The sequence below is a fragment of the Ursus maritimus genome, unplaced genomic scaffold (genome assembly GCF_017311325.1).
Source record: "Ursus maritimus isolate PB19 unplaced genomic scaffold, ASM1731132v1 scaffold_5, whole genome shotgun sequence".
NCBI lineage: Eukaryota > Metazoa > Chordata > Mammalia > Carnivora > Ursidae > Ursus > Ursus maritimus.
In genome coordinates, this window is record NW_024426663.1 from 70164987 (window position 1) to 70186128 (window position 21142).

Consider the following 21142-nt stretch of genomic DNA (forward strand, 5'->3'; position numbering starts at 1 on the left):
AAACGCACAATGGAAAATATCATTGGAAAGATTTTGTTACTTATACCATTATGTCTGGAAGAACTTGTAATTCAGACTCTACTAACGCAAGAGAAACTGTGTCCTTATTTCAAGATAACTCTGATATTTCTAAATTTCTATTTGCTCTCAGAAGGACAAACGTTTTCTAAGTTCAAAACCCTTCAATATATCAACTTGTAGCAAAGCACTGTGAATTCGAAAACAAACCATTACCCAAACTTATGCTGGTTAAAGCTGGCTACTCTCCTTTTGAAATATCAAGCTAAGATCAAAGGGTTCTATTTCGATATTTTGTGTTAATCAAAATTGTTTCTTTGTAGTAAAACCTTTGCCAGAAAGAGATGGTCATATCTAATGAAATACAATTATGGGGATTTTTTAAAGGAATGCCAGAGATTGAAAATAAATGCGGAAGATATTTGGGACAATGATCAAATTCTTCCCTGAAAAATCTCACTGCAAAGTATTAGCATTATTTGTAAATGATCAATTAAGAATGGCCTGAGGATACCATTATAACTACAGGATAATTTAAACTAAATGCGTTTGATAATGCCCCTGTACCTTCTTTAATTCTGTGTTCTATTTCCCCAAACTTTTAAAAAATTCTAACTGTGCATGTTCATTTCATCTAATTCTGGTGTTCTTTTGAAATAGACATGCTTCATATAAACCCACAATCATCTTCCTCTTGGGGTTTACAGTCCTTGAAAATGGCTCCTTGTACCTCATAAAATTACAAGTGTCTCCTTTACACTTTCCATTTTATCTGCTTAACAACAATAATAGCACTTTTTGAAATAATAGCATTTTTAACTTCTCCTGTCTGAGGGTTCCCAGAACATTGGCATATTCAAGTAAAGATGTTTTTAAGATAATGTCTCTCCAAGTATCCTAAGGAAACCATTTCCTGGTAATTAGAATCCAACCAGGAGTTCATTAGTACTATTATAAAAGAAAATGACCCCTTTTCAGAGAAGAAAAGCAAGTAATCACCATTTTATGGAAAAGATGAAATAAACAACTGATAGCCATGATTAGAGCACTTGATTGGAATTTTCTAAGCGTTTAATGCATTTATTGTCCAAAAAAAGGAGGCGGGGGGGGGGGGGGGGGGGGGGGGGTATTTTTGTCTTTCATCTATTCTAAGATTAAAACCAAGGAAGAATGAATACCTTTTCTTATAGTACATTCATGACCAGGAAAAAGTAAAGGTCTGACCCTGGCAGTTAATTCAAAAAGAGATTTCACTGAGGGGGAAAGAGTTGTCTTCCACTGTCACCAAAAACCCTGACAAAATAGCCGGCTGTCATTGGATAAATTATAACTCAAGACTAAAGTTATTAAAGTGAAAACGTTAAATATTTTCACGGATGCTGATCCTGTGCAGAGAAACATCAGTGTTTTCCTCCATTCGTAGGAGCCAAAAACCTATCAGGAGCCAACTGGGAAGGAGACACGAGTCTCCCTGGGCCATTGGTTTATAACCTGCCCCTCGAATCGGAGCCTAGTGATGATTTCCCAGCCACCAAGCCTTATTTGGAAATGCCACAGAATGGCCCCTCACCCTTGGGAGCCCCCTGAAAACTGTGTCTTACCTTGTTTCTCTCATGATTTGAGCGAAGACAAGTCCCTTTATTAAGATCTGTTTCCTTTCGTTTTCCTTTTGTTTTCGCCCTTATCAAAAATGGCGCCTACTCCTGAGTCTTATCCATGGTTTGCAACGTAAGAGGCAACGCTAGAAACTTCCTCAAGCTCTTTCGCAAACATCCTGGGAGAATTACTTGCAGCCGTAAGAAGCCTTCCTTAGAAACGCAGAACAACAGGCAGGCAGACGGGGAGGCTCTTGCCTTAACGTTTGTCTGCTTTTAAGCCCGTAAAACATTCAGACTGGTGAAAACTACAGAACACTTGGCACACGACAGTTTTAAATGAACGCAAACCTCCTTAGAGATCATCACTTCCCTATAGGAGCTGGAGAGCTTTAGGCCATTATTTAAGAAAATAATGGAAGATTCCTAATGCCCAGCGTTCTCCTGCCTGGCATTCTGACGACGCTGAACTGCCTACAAAGAAATACACGGGTTTGGGAGGAGATGAGAATTAGGGGCGAGTCACAACTCTTAACGCTTAACACCTGGGAGACCTAGGGCACGTAAACAACCTCCGAGAGCCCCGGGGTCTTGTAACAAGAGGAAGCAACATTTACCTTCCAGATGAGCAAGATAGCAGCAGCTTCCCCTCAGCTTGACCAAACTATTGACAGCTTTCTTCCTGACCACCGCACTCCGTCTTCGGAGAGCTTGTCCTTTAGACAACTTTCAGTTATAAACTCGTTCTCTGCCCTTTGAGATGGGAATCTTCTCCCTGCCTCCTGCCAGTCTTACCACGCGGCACGTCTTCCGCAATCTAGAGCCCTCCTCCGGAACCATAATCAAGACTGACACCACCTGTGCCCCTAACTTTGCATCTCCGGAGGCGGGGGGTGGGGCCTGGGGAACCTAATTTCAATAAGCACCAAACAGCCCAAACAGATGGTCTAATCACATTGCCCATCCCCCCCAGCTCACCACAGTGCAGAACGCTTGTCTGCCTTTTCAGCTGGGGTGGGGTGGGGGGAGTTCAGTCTTTTTTCCCTTATTGCTAGAATCTTGACCCCTACTGCACTTGCCTTGCACTGTCGTCCCTGCCTGTTGAACCTATCCGGTGCGATTTTTCTTTGACAAGAGTTGTTCTAAAGATGAAATAATGCAGCGAATGTAAGATACCCCACGTGGTTTCTTAATAAACGTTACCTTCTCTCTCCCTCTCTTTGAAAGCACACGATTCTTCTCTGACCAGAGGTCCCTGAAAATCCCAAATGGCTCTTTTCAAAGATCAGTATAGTGTTATGATAGTGTAAAAAACTTAAAAAAGAAAAATCCCGTGTGTGTGTTTTAGTGGAAAAAGAGCGTCAAGGAAACTAACAGCAAGTTCTATTTCCAGCATCTGCTCAACGGGCTTGAATGGCCCACACATTAGCACCAATAACAATGATGGGGCCTTGACAGGTACGTACTGGTCAGAGGACTGGAAAGGTCTCCAGCCTCCACACAGTGCCATCAACATCACAAGCAGAAAGGGCAAATAGGTTCCCACAGCCAAACTGCAAGTTTTGTTTTTAGGAAGTGATAAAATCATGAAGCAAGAACATCATGTCATCACAGCAGAGGGCTTGCTGATTACAGGCTCAGCGATATCAAATGTAAATTCTCAAAGTACATTTTACTCTAAATGTGCTCCAGAGTTAAACCGAAGAAGTCCTTCCTCCAAGTTGCTCTCTGAGTTAGGAAAGAATAAAATACAAGTTGCTTTCAGTTCGATTTTTATAAATATGAAAATGGTCTCCTCTCTTTTGATTCTTCACTGGGATCACTCCTAAGACTGTTTAGAGCCATTTTTTATACTCACTTTAATTAATCACATTTCTCTGAACTTTGCTACATAACTGTTAATGGTGAATAATAAAAGATGCAATGTGAATTTTTAAATGAAATTGCTTTCTCAAAGATGCCTCTCCCGTTATGTAATAAGCAATCAAGGACATACCAAGATCTTCTCTGTTGGGATATTTAATGATATTTTTGGATTGAGATGTTTTACTATTTTCTACTGACATCATCCTATCACAAGCTTCAGTTCAAATTTATTAACTGGCAATATTTGTTTCTAAGAGTAATTAATCATCACAGGATCAGAAAAGAGCATTGTGAATTACTTATAGTTGTTGATATCTTCTTTATAATTTTTAAAACAGATTTATTTACTTGAGAGAGAAAGAGCAAATGAGTGGAACAGGAGGGGCAGAAGGAGAGATAATCTCAAGCAGGCTCCCCACTGAGTGCAGAGCCCAGTGCAGGGCTGAATCCCACGAGCCTGAGATCATGGCTGGAGCCAGAACCAAGAGCCGGATGCTTAACCGACTGAACCATGCAGGTACCCCAATATCTTTAATCTTTAGTGTAGAATTTTAATACTTTTAATGATTATATGTTCTTACTTATGTCCTGAATATTAAAAAAAAAATCGACCTTTACTTCCTTAGCCAAAGAGCACAAAAAAGGAATAAAGAAAAATTTCAAGTTTGTTCAAGCTACTCTGGAAGGTAGAAGCTCATTATAAAAGATAAACATAATTAATAGAATATATACTTTTCAAAGAAGTTATGAAGAATATTTTCTAAACATTGAAGATTGACTCCTACTTCCTTCACATAAAAATGAAACAGACACTTGACTGTTTGTTTAAAGCACATGTGGAAAGTATCAAAATAATTTATTACAATTGACATGAGTTGTAGACAACTAGAAACTGAGGAAGGGCATAAGAATATAAGATTTCTGACAGTGTCAGAATGTTATATTGGATACTTTAGCTTAAAGATACCATCAACAATCTGAATAACAGCTGACTGAAAATGAATTATTGTCTTAAAATTAGAGTAGTATTCTTATATTTGTAATCAGTTTAGAATTACTGATACCTAAGCACGTTACTAACACTTAAGCAATACTCTGAAAATGCACACAATTCAACTTTTGGGTTTTGTCACAACTTAATATCAAATTTTACTTTCACTTTTTGAAATAGACATTGACCCAGGGAATCACAGAAACTCTGAGAGGTCACCTAATATATAAAACACACATATTCCCCACTTCAAATTTACCTTAAAGGGATCTCTGGCTCAGGAATTAATTACCCTTTTTAATGCTGCATTAACCAAAACAAGATTTTAATGCTCCACTTAAGCTCTCTAAAATGTGTAGTTTTCTAAATATATTCCTATCTTTGGCTCATACAGAGAAGAAAGGTGTAAAATAGACTCCATAAGTACTGATTTCATACTATTGCAATTAGGATGAACTAATGAATACCAGATGTAGCATTTTGGGTACCATTTTTTGTTTACTATTATTCAGAGGTTTTTAATTATACTGACACCCTAGAATCACCTGAGTAATTTTTAAAAATCTGATGTTTGGGCCCCCTATGCGGAGATCTGATATCATTGGTCCAAGATGGGGCTCAGCGTGTAAACCTTCCGGGTGATTGTGACGTCTTGTCAGCCCTGACAGCCCCACTGGCATCTCCAGCCAAGCAAGGGAATATCCTGAATTCTAAAATATTCCTCAGCACGGTGATGCTCTAGTTTCTATACCATAAAATGCTAAGAATTTTTAGAACGTATATTCTCAGATTTCTTCACCTGTCCATCTGGAAAATAAAACCAGGTTCTCTTTGGTGCAATTAGTACCACTCTTTCATAGGAACCCTGTGCTCTTTCAGATTTGCAACATGTCCCTAGGCCAAAAAAGGAGAGAGAAAACAAACAAACAAACAAACAGAAAACCCTTAAGCCAATGAAGTCCATTTCCCATACTCATAGAAACCTTGCCCCATCACTATCCATTTCCAAAATTCAAGAGGAGGTGAAAACTCACAGCACTATCTCCTCTAAAATCTACGAGGGTCTCTTATCCTTCTCCACCACCTTCCCTGGGTTTTGCTTCTTCCCTTCCTTCTTTAAGAAGCTTTTTCCTAGAAAATTCAGAAAAGGACTATTAGAGTCTGTGTTCCTATATTACTTGTGTTTAAATTTTGACAGAAAAAAAATTCTGTGTTTGCTGAAACTTTGATGCATTGTCAGTGTCATTCATTGTAGAAAAGTCTAGGACACCTTGAGGTGGTACATATGTGGAATCTTAAAAGAACAAACAAAAACACCTAAGCTCATGGATATGGAGAATAGATTTGTAGTTGCTAGAGACCAGGGCCAAAGAGAAATGGGTGTAGGGGTCAAAAGATAATAATAATAATAATAATAATAATAATAATAAATTTTAATAAAAAAGAGAAAGAAATGTGGAAGGAAAAAAGGAAAGAAAGAAAGGAAGGAAGAAAGTTACTTAGATTATGGTCCAAGTCCTAGAGAGGCTCACATCCTGGTACAGCAAAGAGCCATATAAAAACTAATTGTTATGCAGCCACCAAAAAAACAAAAACAAAAACAAAAACAAAAAAAACGAAATCTTGCCATTTGCAACGATGTGGATGAACTCGAGGGTATTATCCTAAGTGAAATAAGTCAATTAGAGAAAGACAATTATCCTACGATCTCACTGATATGCAGAATTTAAGAAACAAGGCAGAGGATTATAGAGGAAGAGAGGAAAAATTGAAACAAGAGGAAACCAGAGAGGGAGACAAACCATAAGAGGCTCTTAATTATAGGAAACAAACTGAGGGTTGCTGGAGGGCAGGAGGGTGGAGGGATGGGATGACTGGGGGATGGACATCGGGGAGGGTATGTGTTGTGGTGAACACCGGGTGTTACGTAAGACTGATGAATCACAGACCCGTACCCCTGAAACAAATAATATGTTAACTAAAAAAAAAGCATTAAAAAAACTAATTGTTAAAATAACATGGTAATCACAACAATATAATTAAAAAAAAAAAAACCCACAACTCTGAGGGAATACATAATACTGGGGGAAAAAAGGAAAGAAAAGTTTCCAAGATACTTTGAGGTAGTATATACTGCCAAAGCCAACCCCATTGCCCTGTTCTCCTAAAGATGAGTGTGTATAAAGTAATCAGCAGCTTTTTATATCAGCCCATAGGTTACAAGAACTACGGAGCATCTTCCCTCATTTCATGGATTAGGAAATTTATTACGACTAACCTTTATAACTGTAAGCTAAGTAAATGTCACACTTTAAAACTCTCAATGAGGAAACTCACACAACTGAACCAAGGATATAAAAACAGCCTCTTCAGATATCTCTCCACCCTGCCCGAACACTGTAAGGAGCAATGCATTTAATAAGAGCAATAGAAAAAGCTAGGAGAATAGGAAGTAATCTACACAACACTTTCCACCTTATTGTTCGATCTATGAATACAGTCCACAGATACATACTGAGATGGCTGCTGTATCTTTATCAAAGCAATTTTATCAAATGCTGTAGAAAGAAGGTGACCTACTCCTGGTTCACATGGTAGATACTCTCCCGAAAATAAAACCTGAAGTTTAGTTTAGCTAGTCTTGGGAAACACATTTGATGTAAATACTGGACAAAACGGGGGCACCTGGGTGGCTCAGCTGGTTGAGTGCCGGACTCTTGGTTTTGGCTCAGCTCATGATCTCAGGGTCCTGGGATGGAGCCTCATGTCAGGCTCCGTGCTCAGCGGGGAGTCGGCTTGAGATTCTCCCACTCTGCCCCTCCCCCTACTCATGTATGCTCTCTCTCTCTCTCTCTCAAATAAGTCTTTAAAAAGAAAGAAGAAGAGAATACTGGGCAAAACCATGGGAAAAAAATCTGAATTTTCTCAATGAGAATAAAAGTCTTGTAACTTTGTATATTGATTCCAGTAAGTGGAGACAGATTTAGGGCGGTTTAAGGAGAATGTCCTGGACACAATTTCAGTTGCAAATTGTTATTTACCTCTTTTGTCTTTGAATCTGGCACTGCAGTCCTTGCCAGCAGGGAGCATTCTTTCCTGTCCCCATTACATCATCCTAGCGACTTGGATAGAGCTTAGGGCGAGGTGGATCGTAAATGCCTGCAGTTGAAAGACTAAATATAAACCCAACTGAAACCCTCGTTCTCATGGGAACATCTACAGGCAGAATTGTCTCTCCGAAATCCCTCTTCTCAGCTATATACATCTTGAGAGGAAAAAGTGGCTTTTCTTCATGCTATTAGTCAAAGTAGAGTGTACCTTCAAATTAAAAAAATAAAAACATAAAATATAGGAGTGGTGTGTTATATAATCTTTGTTGAAATGATAAAAAGGACAACTAAACCTTCACATACAATTTAAGTGCATAACCTTCATTTTCTCCCTTGTATTCATGTATTCATTTAAGTACAAGATTTTAATTGCTCTTCAATTTCCTTTTCACTTCCCTTCCTTCCTTTTGCCTAGCACTTTCTGCGTATGTGACAGTCCCTCACATTATTAGCTCACATTTTCTTGCTTGTTCTTCTCTGCCAAGACTCTGATTCTCCCACACCGATAATGTAGCAATCTGTCTTCTACTGGAAACTGCTTGTTTTAAGTTAATGGGAATAAATTTTAGGGGCGCCTGGGTGGCTCAGTTGGTTGAACATCTGACTCTTGATTTTGGCTCAGGTCATGATCTCAGGGTTTTGAGATCAAGCCAGCTTCGAGCTCTGTGCTCAGCCCTTTTCCCTCTTTCTTCCCCTCTGCCCCTTCCCCCCTGCTTGCATGTGCTCTCTCGCACTGTCTTCAATCAACCAATCAAATCTTTAAAAGGAATACATTTTATATCAAGTGAAGAAGCGCACATTTCTGTACATAGATTTACATGAGTTTATTTGTCATACTGGGAGGTCAATTTTCTAAGCTACTAAGTGATGGGACTGTAAGTTTCTTCTACTTTAATACTGTACATTATTTTTTTTTGCCAGTGAAAACGGGTATCAGAACTGCCTTTATGTAATTTTGTTAATTTAAGAGAAGACATACACTTTATATTTATCTACTAGTTAATTACTAATTTAATTCCTTTTTTCCCCATATACATCTTTATGTTTTCCTTTTTGAATTTTTACCTATGTTGTAACCATTTTACCACTGTGGTGGTGTTAAAATTTTTAAATTTTTTATTTGATGAATTGATTGGTAGATTGATGAGGAAAGGATTCAGCTAAATGGTGGGACTCTATGGAGCAAGATTTACAAAACCACAACAGAAAGGAGCAATTATTTCAGGCTCAGGGCACATGGCCAAGAAAAGGTGCAGCAATGGGAAATGAGTAATTCATGTCAGGGGGCCGGTTCCGGAGTCCACTTGGCTGGAGCAGTCTTACCAGTGTTGGGCTCCCTGGATTGGGAGGTTGTAAAAGTAGCCTTGGAAGGGTTTTTGCTAGAACTGCCAGGCCCATTTTAAATAGCAGATTGTCCTAAGCCTTCGACATTTCTGGGCTGAGATGAAATGATGAAAGAAAAATCTCTCTGTTGGATACCTGCAGAATCAAGTAGAAGTTCAGGCAAGAGGTCAAGTGACCAGGAAGGTAGCAAATGAAACACTGAAATTGAGGGGCTAAAAGCCTCTCTGAATAGAGTGTCACTGGGAATGAATTACAAAAAAAAAAAAAAAAAAAGATAGCAAAAAATACAAATTACTTGGATAAAAGGAACAGGGAGAGGAAGGAGTTAAATACAGCTGAAAATTGGAGCTTTGATGCTCGGAAGTGATATGGAGGAGCTATTTTTAATATTTTCTCTGTAATGATAATTAAGTCCACTCAGAAAAAGAAACCTATTAAAAAAAAGAATGTCAAATCTATAAAGAACTTATTAAACTCAACACCCAAAGAAAAAAAAATCCAGTCAAGAAATGGGGAGAAGACGTGAACAGACATTTCTGCAAAGAAGACATACAAATGGCCAACAGACACATGAAAAAATGTCCAACATCACTCGGCATCAGGGAAATACAAATCAAAACCACAATGAGATACCACCTCACACCGGTCAGAATGGCTAAAATTAACCACTCAGTAAACGACAGTTGTTGGAGAGGATGCAGAGAAAGGGGAACCCTCTTACACTGTTGGTGGGAATGCAAACTGGTGCAGCCACTCTGAAGAATAGTATGGAGGTTCCTCAAGAAGTTGAAAACAGAACTACCCTATGACCCAGCAATTGCACTAGTAGGTATTTTCCCCCAAAGATACAAATGTAGTGATCTGAAGGAGCACCTGCTCCCCAATGTCTTTAGCAGCAATGTCCACAATAGCCAAACTATGGAAAGAGCCCAGATGTCCATCGGCTAATGAATGGATAAAGAAGTAGTATATATATATACAATGGAATACTACTCAGCCGTCAAAAAATCTTGCCATTTGTAATGATATGGATGGAACTAGAGGGTATTATGCTGAACAAAAGAAGTCAATCAGAGAAAGACAACTATCCTTTGATTGCACTTATCTGTGGAATTTAAAAAACAAAACAGGATCATAGGGGAAGAGAGGAAAAGATAAAACAAGACAAAATGGGGGGAGACAAACTATAAGTGACTCTTAATCATAGGAAATAAACTGAAGATTGCTGAAGGTTAGGGGTAGAGGGATAGGGAAACTGGGTGATGGACATTAAGTAGGGCATGTGATGTAATGAGCACTGGGTATTATGTAAGACTGATAAATCACTGACCTCTACCTCTGAAACTAATAATACATTATATGTTAATTAATTGAATTTAAATAAAAAAATAGAAATAACAACTTGAGAGCAAAAAGGTAAACCAACTTTGGCTCAAATAAATAAATTGAAAAAAATTAAAAACCAGAATGTCAGTAGTGTATTTCAAATATCAAGCAAAATACAGTTGTCATTTGGTTACAACTATGAGGTTTTAAAAAAGGAGGTAAAGTAAATACAAATATCTTGTTTTTGTCCTGAGGAGTTTGAATTGGCAGAAAAAGTTCCAGATGATAATTCTGGACTTTCATTAGCAATATGTATTTATTTATACTTAATCCATTAATTGCTATGATCAAAACTTTACTTCTTAGTCCTTCTGAAAGGTACCTCACTGAAACATGTACTCAAATACATCAGACTTCATTTAAAGCAAAACTATAGTTAATGCTTTGTCAGATTTTAATAATATCATTGATAAATGATGTTTTTAATCACAAACGTACACATTCTCTTTTTAAACAAAAGCCTGATGATTTAATACCCTAGTCGAACAAACATTTTTAGAAGATTTATAAAGGCCTAATGGTATTAGACTTTAATTAGTTTGACAAATTATATTCTAAATGAATTTACTCATGTGCTATTAATTATTATCATAAAAAATTAAAACTAAGCTACACTTGTCAAAACAGTTTAGTAAACTGTGCTTTCTGTTGTAGTCACCTAGGATTTCCGTCATGTTCATCTTCTGAATTGCTAATTCATAAAATTTAATAAATCAAAAATGAGACTTCTATGTATGAATTGGCAAGGTTCTAAGAAAATAGTTTCCTTGATCACAGTAAGCATAAAAACATCTAAGGAAAATAATTACTGTATAAATGACATGAATAAAATATCATTAGTGTGAATTTAGGCAAATACAAATCAATCTACGAGATTAACAAGGAGCAGAGGAATTTGACAAGAAGTATCACAAAACGATAACAATGACAGGCATTTGTTTGAGGATTTTACTGTTCATAAAGGACTTTCACATTCATTAAATTATTAGAGCCTTATGCCAATATGTTGGAAGGTGGGACTCTTTAGAGGAGAAACAGAGAAAGATATTAGCAAATTGGGAAGTAGTAGGGGATGGTCAAGTGTGTCAGTGTGACGATAGTAGAAATAAAATGTCTGAAAGGGGCAATGTGGATAACAAGTAGAGATCTAAGACCGTGTGAAGGAACAGGCAAAAGAAAGCAAGGGAAATGCACATTATTTCTATTTTGGGGACCGCAAAAGAGACATGAACTAAAAAGGCGTTGGAGTTGGGACAAATAAATGACATATGCAAAGAATGAGGTGGAACGCTTTGATGATTCTGCCCATTCAGTAGCTTGCTGTACCCTGAAGTTGCCTGCCTGTGGGGCTTTGTCTGTTTTACCTTTCAGCCTTGCTGCCTAAGAGCTTGAGTATGGTCCTGACGCCTTAGAAGTTCATTTGGGGTTTGTGCAAAAATGGCAGCATCCTCCTGTTGATATTACTGTCCTTGCCCCTGAAAAAAAAAAAAAAAAAAAAAAAAAAAAAGGATTGGGTGAGCCCAGAATATACAAAGGGAAGAGGATAATGATTCAAGAGCCCTATTGGGTAGAAAAGAGGGGCACCATTATCTTCATTTGAAAATAAGCCTCACACCCGGTTTTGTAATTTGACCTGGACTACTTGGGAGTTGGGAAAATTGAGACTCAAATCCAGACCTTCTGCTTTCAAGTTTACATTTTTATCCTAATACACTGCGGCTTAAATGAACATTATAAACACAAGTCATAATTTATATCATCAATGACCTAAATTTCTGTAGTAGAGTTTTGTATTTCTTTGGACTATTCTGGATAAACATGTGTCTTCAAATTAGTTTTATCTATTCTGATAGGGATAATTATTCATACAGCAACCTAATTTACTAAAAAAAGATCTTTAGAAATTTGACTACTGAAAATTCAATACGCGATCTAAAATGCTCAACTACAAAACGTAAGTTGGTGAGTATCCTCAGATGGAATGCAAATATGGTAGCTGAAGCCTGCAACAGAACTTCTCTCTCTCATGTTAGTAAATGTTGTCAATTCCCTCCAATAAGGTTTTAGCAGGGCTGTTGTTAAGTTCACTTCTTTTCTCCCCATCTTTGTTTAAAATCCGATGTCATCCCAATTTATGATGAGATTAAATGAGCATCAAATAATATGAAAAGGAAAGGAAAGGGGGTGTCTATAATAATCTATAATATATTCAAATTATACACACACCAAAAAATTACCCCTTACAGATGGTGGTAGGCATGACTTGTACCCACGGATATGCAGATCTCCTTCCCTTTCTCGGGAATATGGTGACTTGGCCGATGACGTGTATAGGGGCTGAGGTAAACGCACAGGTAAGACTCTCCAGTAGCCCATCCTCCGTTGACCAGGTGATGGTTCTGCACAACCAGGGCAGCCCATATTGCGGAAGGACTGCCTGGAGAGTCTCCCGGACTCAGGATGAACTTAAGAGTGATCAAGAAATAACTCCGGTCCCTCTGAGATACTAGAGTTGTTTGCTAACACAGCAGGCCTAGACTATGTTGACTTACACAGAAATGCACTTGTTCTTCTCTCATGGTCTACCTTTTGACAGCTTCAGACAAGTTCCAGTGACATGGTGACCTTCAGCTGCACAGGTGACCCAAGCACAACGCAGGGGCTATGCTCTAGGCAGCTGTGAAAGGTGGTGAAGAACTGGGCCATGGGGGCTAAGTGCCTGCCTTACAGTTCTGGCTTGGCCACTTCCTGGCTCTACTATCTTGGGCAGCCCCACTCTAGTGCCACAGGTTCATTTGCAAAATGTAGATAATAACAGTGTCTGAGGCATTGGGTTGCTCTGAGAGAAAATGGTGGCATGAGGGAAAAATAATACATACAAAACACGTAGAAGAATGTTTGGCACAAAGTCAGTCCTTGACAAGGGTTAGATATCACGTGTCTTGTCAGTATCAACCCTAAACCACTCCAGGGCCCATGGTTGCTTTATTTAGCTGGTCCAAAATTCCCTTTGGTGGTCAGGAGAATTGACAACTGCGTTATCAAACAGTGGAAAATAGTCTAGTAACAAAAGGATGGAAAGTCTTTTAATGAAGAGAGCTCTAATGTACTGGTCCTTTAGTGGTTCCCCAGAATGGATCAATTGCTATTTTTAGCTTAGGGGTCAATATTAAATAGATGAAATTCACGAATGAAATACCAGTAATGAAAGTGACACATTCTGGGTCAAATGGCATCAATACTATGAAATCAGAACCTCTTAAGCAAAGAATCCAAAATAAGAGACAGCCTTTGAACTTAGAGAATAAAAACTGAAAGGTGAAACTGATGGTACAATCCACAAGAAAATGAGGCTGGCATTATTCAGCAGCTCATTCATTTTAGACGGTTCCTAAATTACCTGAAATCCCTTTTATATTCTGCAAAGATCAAACATATTAAGAATGTCAAAATAACATTAGGTAACCCCTTTCAGGCGTCAAAATAACTGCTCAGAATAAAAGAAAGATTTGCAAAGTTCAGGGCTATGAAGAACATAATTAAATAGCGATGTTATGGGGGTAAATTATGGGGACTCAAGGTGGCATAAAGTGCCAGCTCAGTCACTTACTAAGGGGTTGATTTTGGCAAAATACTGAAACTGAGGTCCTGGATTCCTTCACTTATAGAGCAGGGTAATGTCATCTATTTTAAACATTCATAGGAGAATGCAGAGAAACTCTAACATATGAAGAGTCTCAGAAAACAGTTAATCATATGAGCTTACCCGTCTTTGATCAATCTAGAAGTCAAAATGATAAGCAGTATTCCCTCCTCATTTTCCCATGGTCCTTACACAATTTATACCCCATGTTGATCTAACTACATTTTACAGAGAGGGTTATTTGCAGGGTTTCTTCATGTTCCACTTTAGTTTTTCCCCAAAAGACCGGAATGATAGATCCAAGGGCTTCCCAAGAAATGACACCCTCCATAATTACTGCTCCGCAACGATGTGGCTAACTGTAGTTTTATGTTCAACACCGCTGTGTGCCCTAATGGCTATCACATCCTCCATTACTTCAGAATCAGGCAACTTGAACCATTCTAAAACTCCCAAATGTTTAGTCTAAACGTTTAAATACACTGTCACAGTTACAAATTGACCCGGAAAATGTCATGTGACTTGGCGATAGTGTCTAGTAATTGTCAGATTCTGTGCACTTTATCTAATTATGTGATGTGGGTTCTTAACGGAACTTTATTGCTCATAAATCACTCCCTCACTTAGAAATCATCAGTACGTACCAAAGTACATTACACTGCAATCTCCTGCTACAAATCTGAGTGTACATTAGAGCAAAATGTGCTACCAACAGAGAATCAGGAGAAAGAAACCAAATCAGGACAATTGTAAGACTTGACATTGCATTATTGCATATATTCCGTGGAAAAAGTTCAGTCAAGACAGTGATTCATGACTTGATTACATCATTCTCAGTGCAAATACACGTGGAGCTACTCAGGCTTTTCTTCATGGACCATCCAAAAAGAACTATAATTAGAATCTGTAGATAAAAGGTCTTGCATAGTTTCAGAGACGGTGTGCAGCTGCTCTTCTTGGTAATGCTAAAAGCAACTACTGATTTGTCCAAAGAAAGTCATATAATACAGTGCCCTATTCCTTCATTCATTAAATAAATAGATGCAGCATAATTCAAACACAAGAATTTTTAGGTTAATTAAACCACCTCATTTAATACCACTCATTTTTTTTTCTAGAATAATGGTAAGCTAATGAGGGAAGGTATGAATATAATAATAACAAATTGGAAGAGTGGGAAATTTCTCTCTTGGCATGCCCTGTATTTTCGAGCAGATATTTTAAATTTAGCTTAAGCATGACCTAAAAAAATATCAGTTTTATCTCCTTCTATAACTGCCGTAACTACTGGGGAATGGAAGAGAACTTTGGTCCTTTTTTCTTTTCTTTTCTTTCATCAGATGAGCTACAATAACCTCCCATCCCCTTTCATCAGATGAGATACAATCACCTCCCATCCCCCAAATGGGATCATTGTTGTTTCAACTAGCAAGAGAAGCAAGAGAAACCCTTTCCTCTTCCAATTTAATTAATAGAGGCTACTTAAAAAAAAAAAATCCATGTTCTACCTTTCACTCTGAATGAATGTTCCCATAAGCAGCGTTACCGGTACTTGGGCATTTTGTAGGAACATCACCTTCCAAAGAGGTTGGAGGCGAACTCATTGGTACATACTCTGTGTGGGGATGTGAGTCTTCAAAGGCACACTGGGAGAAACAACTGCCCTGAAGGGTTTGGAGAAAGCATTTCTGCTTTGGGATCTTCAGGAAAAGCAACCATTTGCTACATTCCCATGATGATTTAAAGCATGACGTGCAGAGCCCACACTAGAGAATTTAAATTTTGAAAGCCATGTTGGCTGATGACAGAAATGGCACAGCCACTTCCAACACTCAAAAGAAAGTCCCGACACTGGTATAATCTAACATTTAATCCTGATTATTTAATAAACTGTAATAAGAGAAGCTCAATACCTCTCAACTCTTTTAGGTTGGGATTTGACTCCGCCTTCTAGGCCAAAAGTTACTTGTAAATGTATTGAACCAGAACAGGTATTGCCATTTTTGGCATCAGTCACCAATTACACACTTAAAAAGATGGTTGTTCATGGGGTCCCCTTGTCTCTACTTTGAGAAAGAGAGAAGACTTTGAGCCTCACGGGTTGTGGCTAAGCACTTGTTTCAATGTCCTTCTCCCATCAGCTTGAATTACTCAGCTTATTCAGCATACTTCATTGCAATTAAGTTATCTGCTCCGTGAGTGATTTGTCGTTGCTAGGAAGCTCTTACCTTGAGATCCAGACTGGCTCCCAGACATTGACAGGGGTCAGCATTTCCAACGAAAAGCTAATTATTAGGTCACGGTAACTGGCTGTGAAAGGAAGATGAGCTGAAGGGAGAAGCTGCGTGTCTTCAAAGACTGCTCATAACACCATATGGTCTAACGCTGGATGCACATTTGAAAGAAAGCAATTACTAAAATCTAGAAAGATGATGAAAGCTTGGGTTTATTTATATCAAGCCTAAATGAATGCATGAAAAAGTTAAGAATATATTAGTTTGGTATTCGGGAAGTCAATTCTGTGTTTACTTGGGTCGGGTTTATTAAACATACTTATCACACAATTAATATATTTTAGATTATGGCTTTTCTTTATTATTGGTCTTATGTTCTGTAACTTTCTGAAGAAAAAAAATGGATTTATTGTGCTTGCATTATCTTCAAGGCCAACACACATAGGAACGAAAATCATGCTGAGTAAATTTGTAACATGACATCCTCTGTTTTTTTTACTCATTTAATTGTTCCTTCAAAAAGTAATGCCTATTTTCTTTCTGTCATTCTGCCTAAGGTATGTTATCATCTTTTAATAGGAAGTTGTTGAAAAAACAGTATGCCAGATTGCCATCGTACTATTTGAAAAAGGCAACAAAGAAATAGGACTACTTCCCTGTAGCAACAAAAATTAAAGTTTTGAGATCAAAAGCCAAATAGTCCAAAAGATTATAGTATTTTTTTATTAAGCTGCACAATAAACCAATTTTCACCAAAGATAACTCCCTCTCCTCTTGCCACGTAATGGACAACTTGTGTTCAGGTATGCACCTGTCATCAAGGTTCTAGGAGAGAGAAACTCATTTCTAGTTCCAGAGCAAAATAGCCAATCAATCCAAATCACAGTAGTTGGGAAGTGAACTTGATCCATGGGCGCGTAAGTGACAAGCTGGCGAGTTAGGCTTAAGAGAAGGACCTCTATAAGATGTCAGGAGGAAAGGACTTCTTCTCTTCCTTCTATAAAATAACAAAGACCCCTGGCATATTTCAACTCCGAGGGGAAGCAGCATTAAGGCTGATACTAAAAACATCCTATTCCAGAAGCATCCTTATTTTCCGCTATGATTCTCTTATAAATAGGATTCCCTTGGGGAGGCAGAGAACTTGCTGGTGAAGGAGGCAAATCATCCCACGGCTTACGTGTCCTGGTTTATGGTGTGTCCAGGAGGGAGGCCGAGTGAGAGGAGGCTCTAAAGGGGTTGGCCATGTATTGGGTCATGAGACCTTCAATATACGGTCTTGGGGAAACCACAAGACATACTGTGAAAATGTGTAAAGTACTACTTGTGACCTGATAATGATATTTAATTTAGAAAATGCTGCCATATACTCACTGTAATCTTCTCCAAACTCGGTCAGCGTAGCCACCCATTTTGATGAATATTAACACGGGATTCGAGGAACCACTACTTCATTTTCGCTCTGAGGAACATGTACTTTTGCCATTATGTACGGTTGTTTATTGACATATGGTATTTCCACAGACAAAAATCTTTCATTACATATCGAGAGGAACATATAATCATAATTGTAGAGTATAGAAAATAAACTTTTTGGCATTGTTCTTGGCGTTTCATAATGTAAAACTAGTGACAAACATCTTTAGAAAAAATAATAAAATAGTCCTTCGGTATTAAAATTTCTTCCTAAAAAGCATCTGGTCAAAGTTAGGAGGATGACAAATTATTAATGCATAGATGAGTTAGGCATGGATAAAATGAATCTAATCCCATCTTTGATAGTCAATCAGACGGTTTGAAATCTACAGGTCACCCTTTAGCATAGGCCGGTTGGGGAAAAAAACCCAAAAAACAATAAATGCAGCTTTTTCATGGTTCTGTGGTTTCTGATGATGCAACTTTTTAAACACCGTATACCCGGGATATAAACAACATACGGCATACTTACCAGGTGGTCTTTATGCCACTTTGCTGAATGCAGGATTAATATATTTGGGCTTTTTATTGCTTGAGTAGAAAGTGCTCATTACTTATTATTTTATGTTTATAATATAGAAATTAAAAAAACAAAAGCAAAAAGGTTTTGGAAATGGCATACATCACACTGTTGTAGTGGTTGATTTCCTCAAGATCGTCTTCTGTGGTTTTGGTGCAGTGGGAGGAGGCACAGTTGCAGGTCTGAGAGGGGGGAAGCTGTTACTGTGGCTTATTCCCAGTCCCCCGTTTTCCAGCGGAAAAGGAGGGAGGTGGGGTGGAGGAGGGAGGGGAGGGCCTGGGGGAGGAAGCTTTCCCGGTGGGTGGACGGGTTCGCTGTGTAAGTGGACCTCCCTGTGTTTTATGTTATACCGGGCGTCACAGTCGGGACAATAGCCATGGTACTGCACTTTTTCATTAAACCGAACTCGCTCCCGAGGCCCTGCCTGGGGACACCTGTCTTTGTCAGGTCTGTGCATCAGGGGCGGCCCCGGAGCCTTGTCCAAGGTACCAGCGGGGATGCAGCAGATGTCTCCATTGGGAATTTTGCTCGGTGCCCCGGGGAAGCCTCCGTTTCGCAGGAGGGTGCCGTTGGTCTTCACGGGATGGAGCGCAGCCACCCCTCTCTGGGGCTCTTCACACTTCACAGGGGTCAACCGTGGGGGGGGCGGCGGTGGGTTTGGCTTTCTCAGGACGGTGAGGATAGCGGACGGGTGCGCTGGGGGTTTGATGAGGGGTGCGTTGGCCTGCACTTTGATCTTCTCGATGCTGGAGGCGGTGGTGCCACTGGAGCTACTGTTCAGCGTGTCCGTTTTGGAGCTGTCGGTCATCTCATCCTCCAGCTGTAGGTCAGAGGTCAGGGTATCAATCTGGTCAACCACCTGGTGAGAAGGACAAGGTAACTGTGGTGAACAGTGACCCAAAGCCAAACAGACCGGAAACAACGTCTCCCTGTCGAGCTGGAAATCTGCTCGGGGGGCCTTAACTCCTACTACCTCATGGATTCCATGGTTGGGTGATGTTTTCATTCAATACATTGACAGAACAGCCTCCAGGGGCGTGTGGACTGTTTGATGACCTAACGATTTCATGTACCTAGAACATAATAGACGATTTATATATACATTCTATTCCTGGCTCTGCTGGACCCAGCAAAGATAAGACCCTGGTGCAGAAATAGAACTGATTTTTACAAACAAGAGGTGGGGACTTTCTCTCGGCTCAGCCTGTAGAAAGCTACAGGAGAACATTAATCTCATGCTAAAAATGAAAAAAGCCAGATACTCTGCAAAACCCTCACTTTTCTTGAGACAATCAGAGAACAGAGAATCACAAGGACACCTGCTGAACTGAGCCGCGAGAAGTCTCCAGCCCTCCGAGGATAGAAAGGACACATCAACTGTTACACCTTTGACAAATCATAGGGAACAGACAGCCTCCACCAAAGTGAGGAAAGGAAACAGCTAGAACTGTAATGAATAATTAAAGGTGGGGTACGTGCTATCATGACAACTTGGAATCCTCGGGAGCCAGACACAATGCGTCTATCCTCACTCATATCTCTTCCACCGGCTTCTCGAGTCGGGGGTTGAGGGCAGGGCAGAGAATGGAATGAATGAGTCCCCCGGCCCCCTGGAAACACAGACATAAAACCCCAGGGACTTCCCAGATCTTCAACCCTCATAAAACACAACACTTAAGCATTAAGGGAAGGGCAACCATCTAAGACACAGGCAACAGTTTCCTGCTTCTGAGAAAGGGGAGAAGCAGCAGCTGTCTGATGTTGGGGAAAGGGGCAGAAAATTCTCTTGGCCCCAAGAACTTGCACTGCGGATGTCTGCCATCACTTCGGGGAGGGATTCGAGTCACAGCATCTCAAGACCTGCCGCAGACACAAGGCAGAGGCAGGGAATCAAACATGGCTGGCAGAACCATCAGAGAGTGATGTAGGTCCGACCCATGTGAAGGAGGATGGATGTGAAAGAGGAGGATGGGAACGAGGAGTCATGGTGTTAAAGCCACTGATGGAAGGGATCTGGGACAGAGGGTCTCTGTCCTATTCAGGCATTGTCTGGAGAGAGCTTGCGGAAAGGAAGCACAGCTTGGCTCAAATGCTGGATATCAGACAGGGTCATCCACCCTCCCTCAGGCAGAGATGTTGGGGACCATTCTCATGGGTGCCATAAATGCACGATTACCCATCTATAAAGACGGAAAGGTTACGGATCACTTTTAAAATAATTTATTTACGAATAATCTTTTCATTTCACGTTTCCATATGCAGATTTGTCTCCTTCCTCAGGCCTAAGTGTATTCAACTGTGAAGCTGGCTCTTTGACACATGGTGGCAGAATTGGGCTCAGAATGAAAACATCATAAGCATCCAGAACTAGGGAGGATGTAGAGATTCTACTTCTTCCTCATTAAGGGTCTTAAGTGATCATTTCTTGCTACTGTCACCAGAGCTCAGCCTTCTATTTTAGCTCCTAAATATATTTCAAGCCCACCTCTCTGCATTTTCATTTCTTTGGTCCTCGTCTGAGCCACCATTATGTACCCTATGGGCCCCCCAAAGTCACCTTTCAATTCTGTCATGTCAGTGGTTTTTTTTTTTTTTTTTTTTTTTAAAGATTTTATTTATTTATTCGACAGAGATAGAGACAGCCAGCGAGAGAGGGAACACAAGCAGGGGGAGTGGGAGAGGAAGAAGCAGGCTCCTAGTGGAGGAGCCTGATGTGGGGCTCGATCCCATAACGCCGGGATCACGCCCTGAGCCGAAGGCAGACGCTTAACCGCTGTGCCACCCAGGTGCCCCATGTCAGTGGTTTTTTTAAGATAGGTATGTGCTCTTGGCTTCGACTCCCTGCTCAAAACCTTTCAATGCCTGTTCATTTCGTCTGTGATAAAGATCAATTCTTAACACTGTCTCCAAGGTCGTGTATAGTTTCCCTCAGCCTTGTGCTGGCAAATGTCTAAAACTG

General features: G+C 39.7%; 1 protein-coding gene and 1 long non-coding RNA gene across 3 annotated transcripts in view; both read right to left on the minus strand.

Annotated features, from left to right (window-relative positions):
- Positions 1-2896, minus strand: part of LOC103670550 — a 90085-nt gene extending 87189 nt beyond the window's left edge. Inside the window, exon 1 of the long non-coding RNA XR_570592.2 lies at positions 2231-2896. This is a non-coding gene — a long non-coding RNA (uncharacterized LOC103670550). The remainder of the gene's footprint in view (positions 1-2230) is intronic.
- Positions 2897-17661: 14765 nt separating this feature from the next.
- PRR16 (proline rich 16) overlaps positions 17662-21142 on the minus strand; it is a 180199-nt gene continuing 176718 nt past the window's right edge. For both annotated transcript variants that reach the window (XM_008699011.2, XM_040622553.1), the window contains one exon: positions 17662-19042. In XM_008699011.2, the coding sequence (XP_008697233.1) occupies positions 18287-19042 (756 nt within the window). In that variant the 3' untranslated portion in view covers positions 17662-18286. The remainder of the gene's footprint in view (positions 19043-21142) is intronic.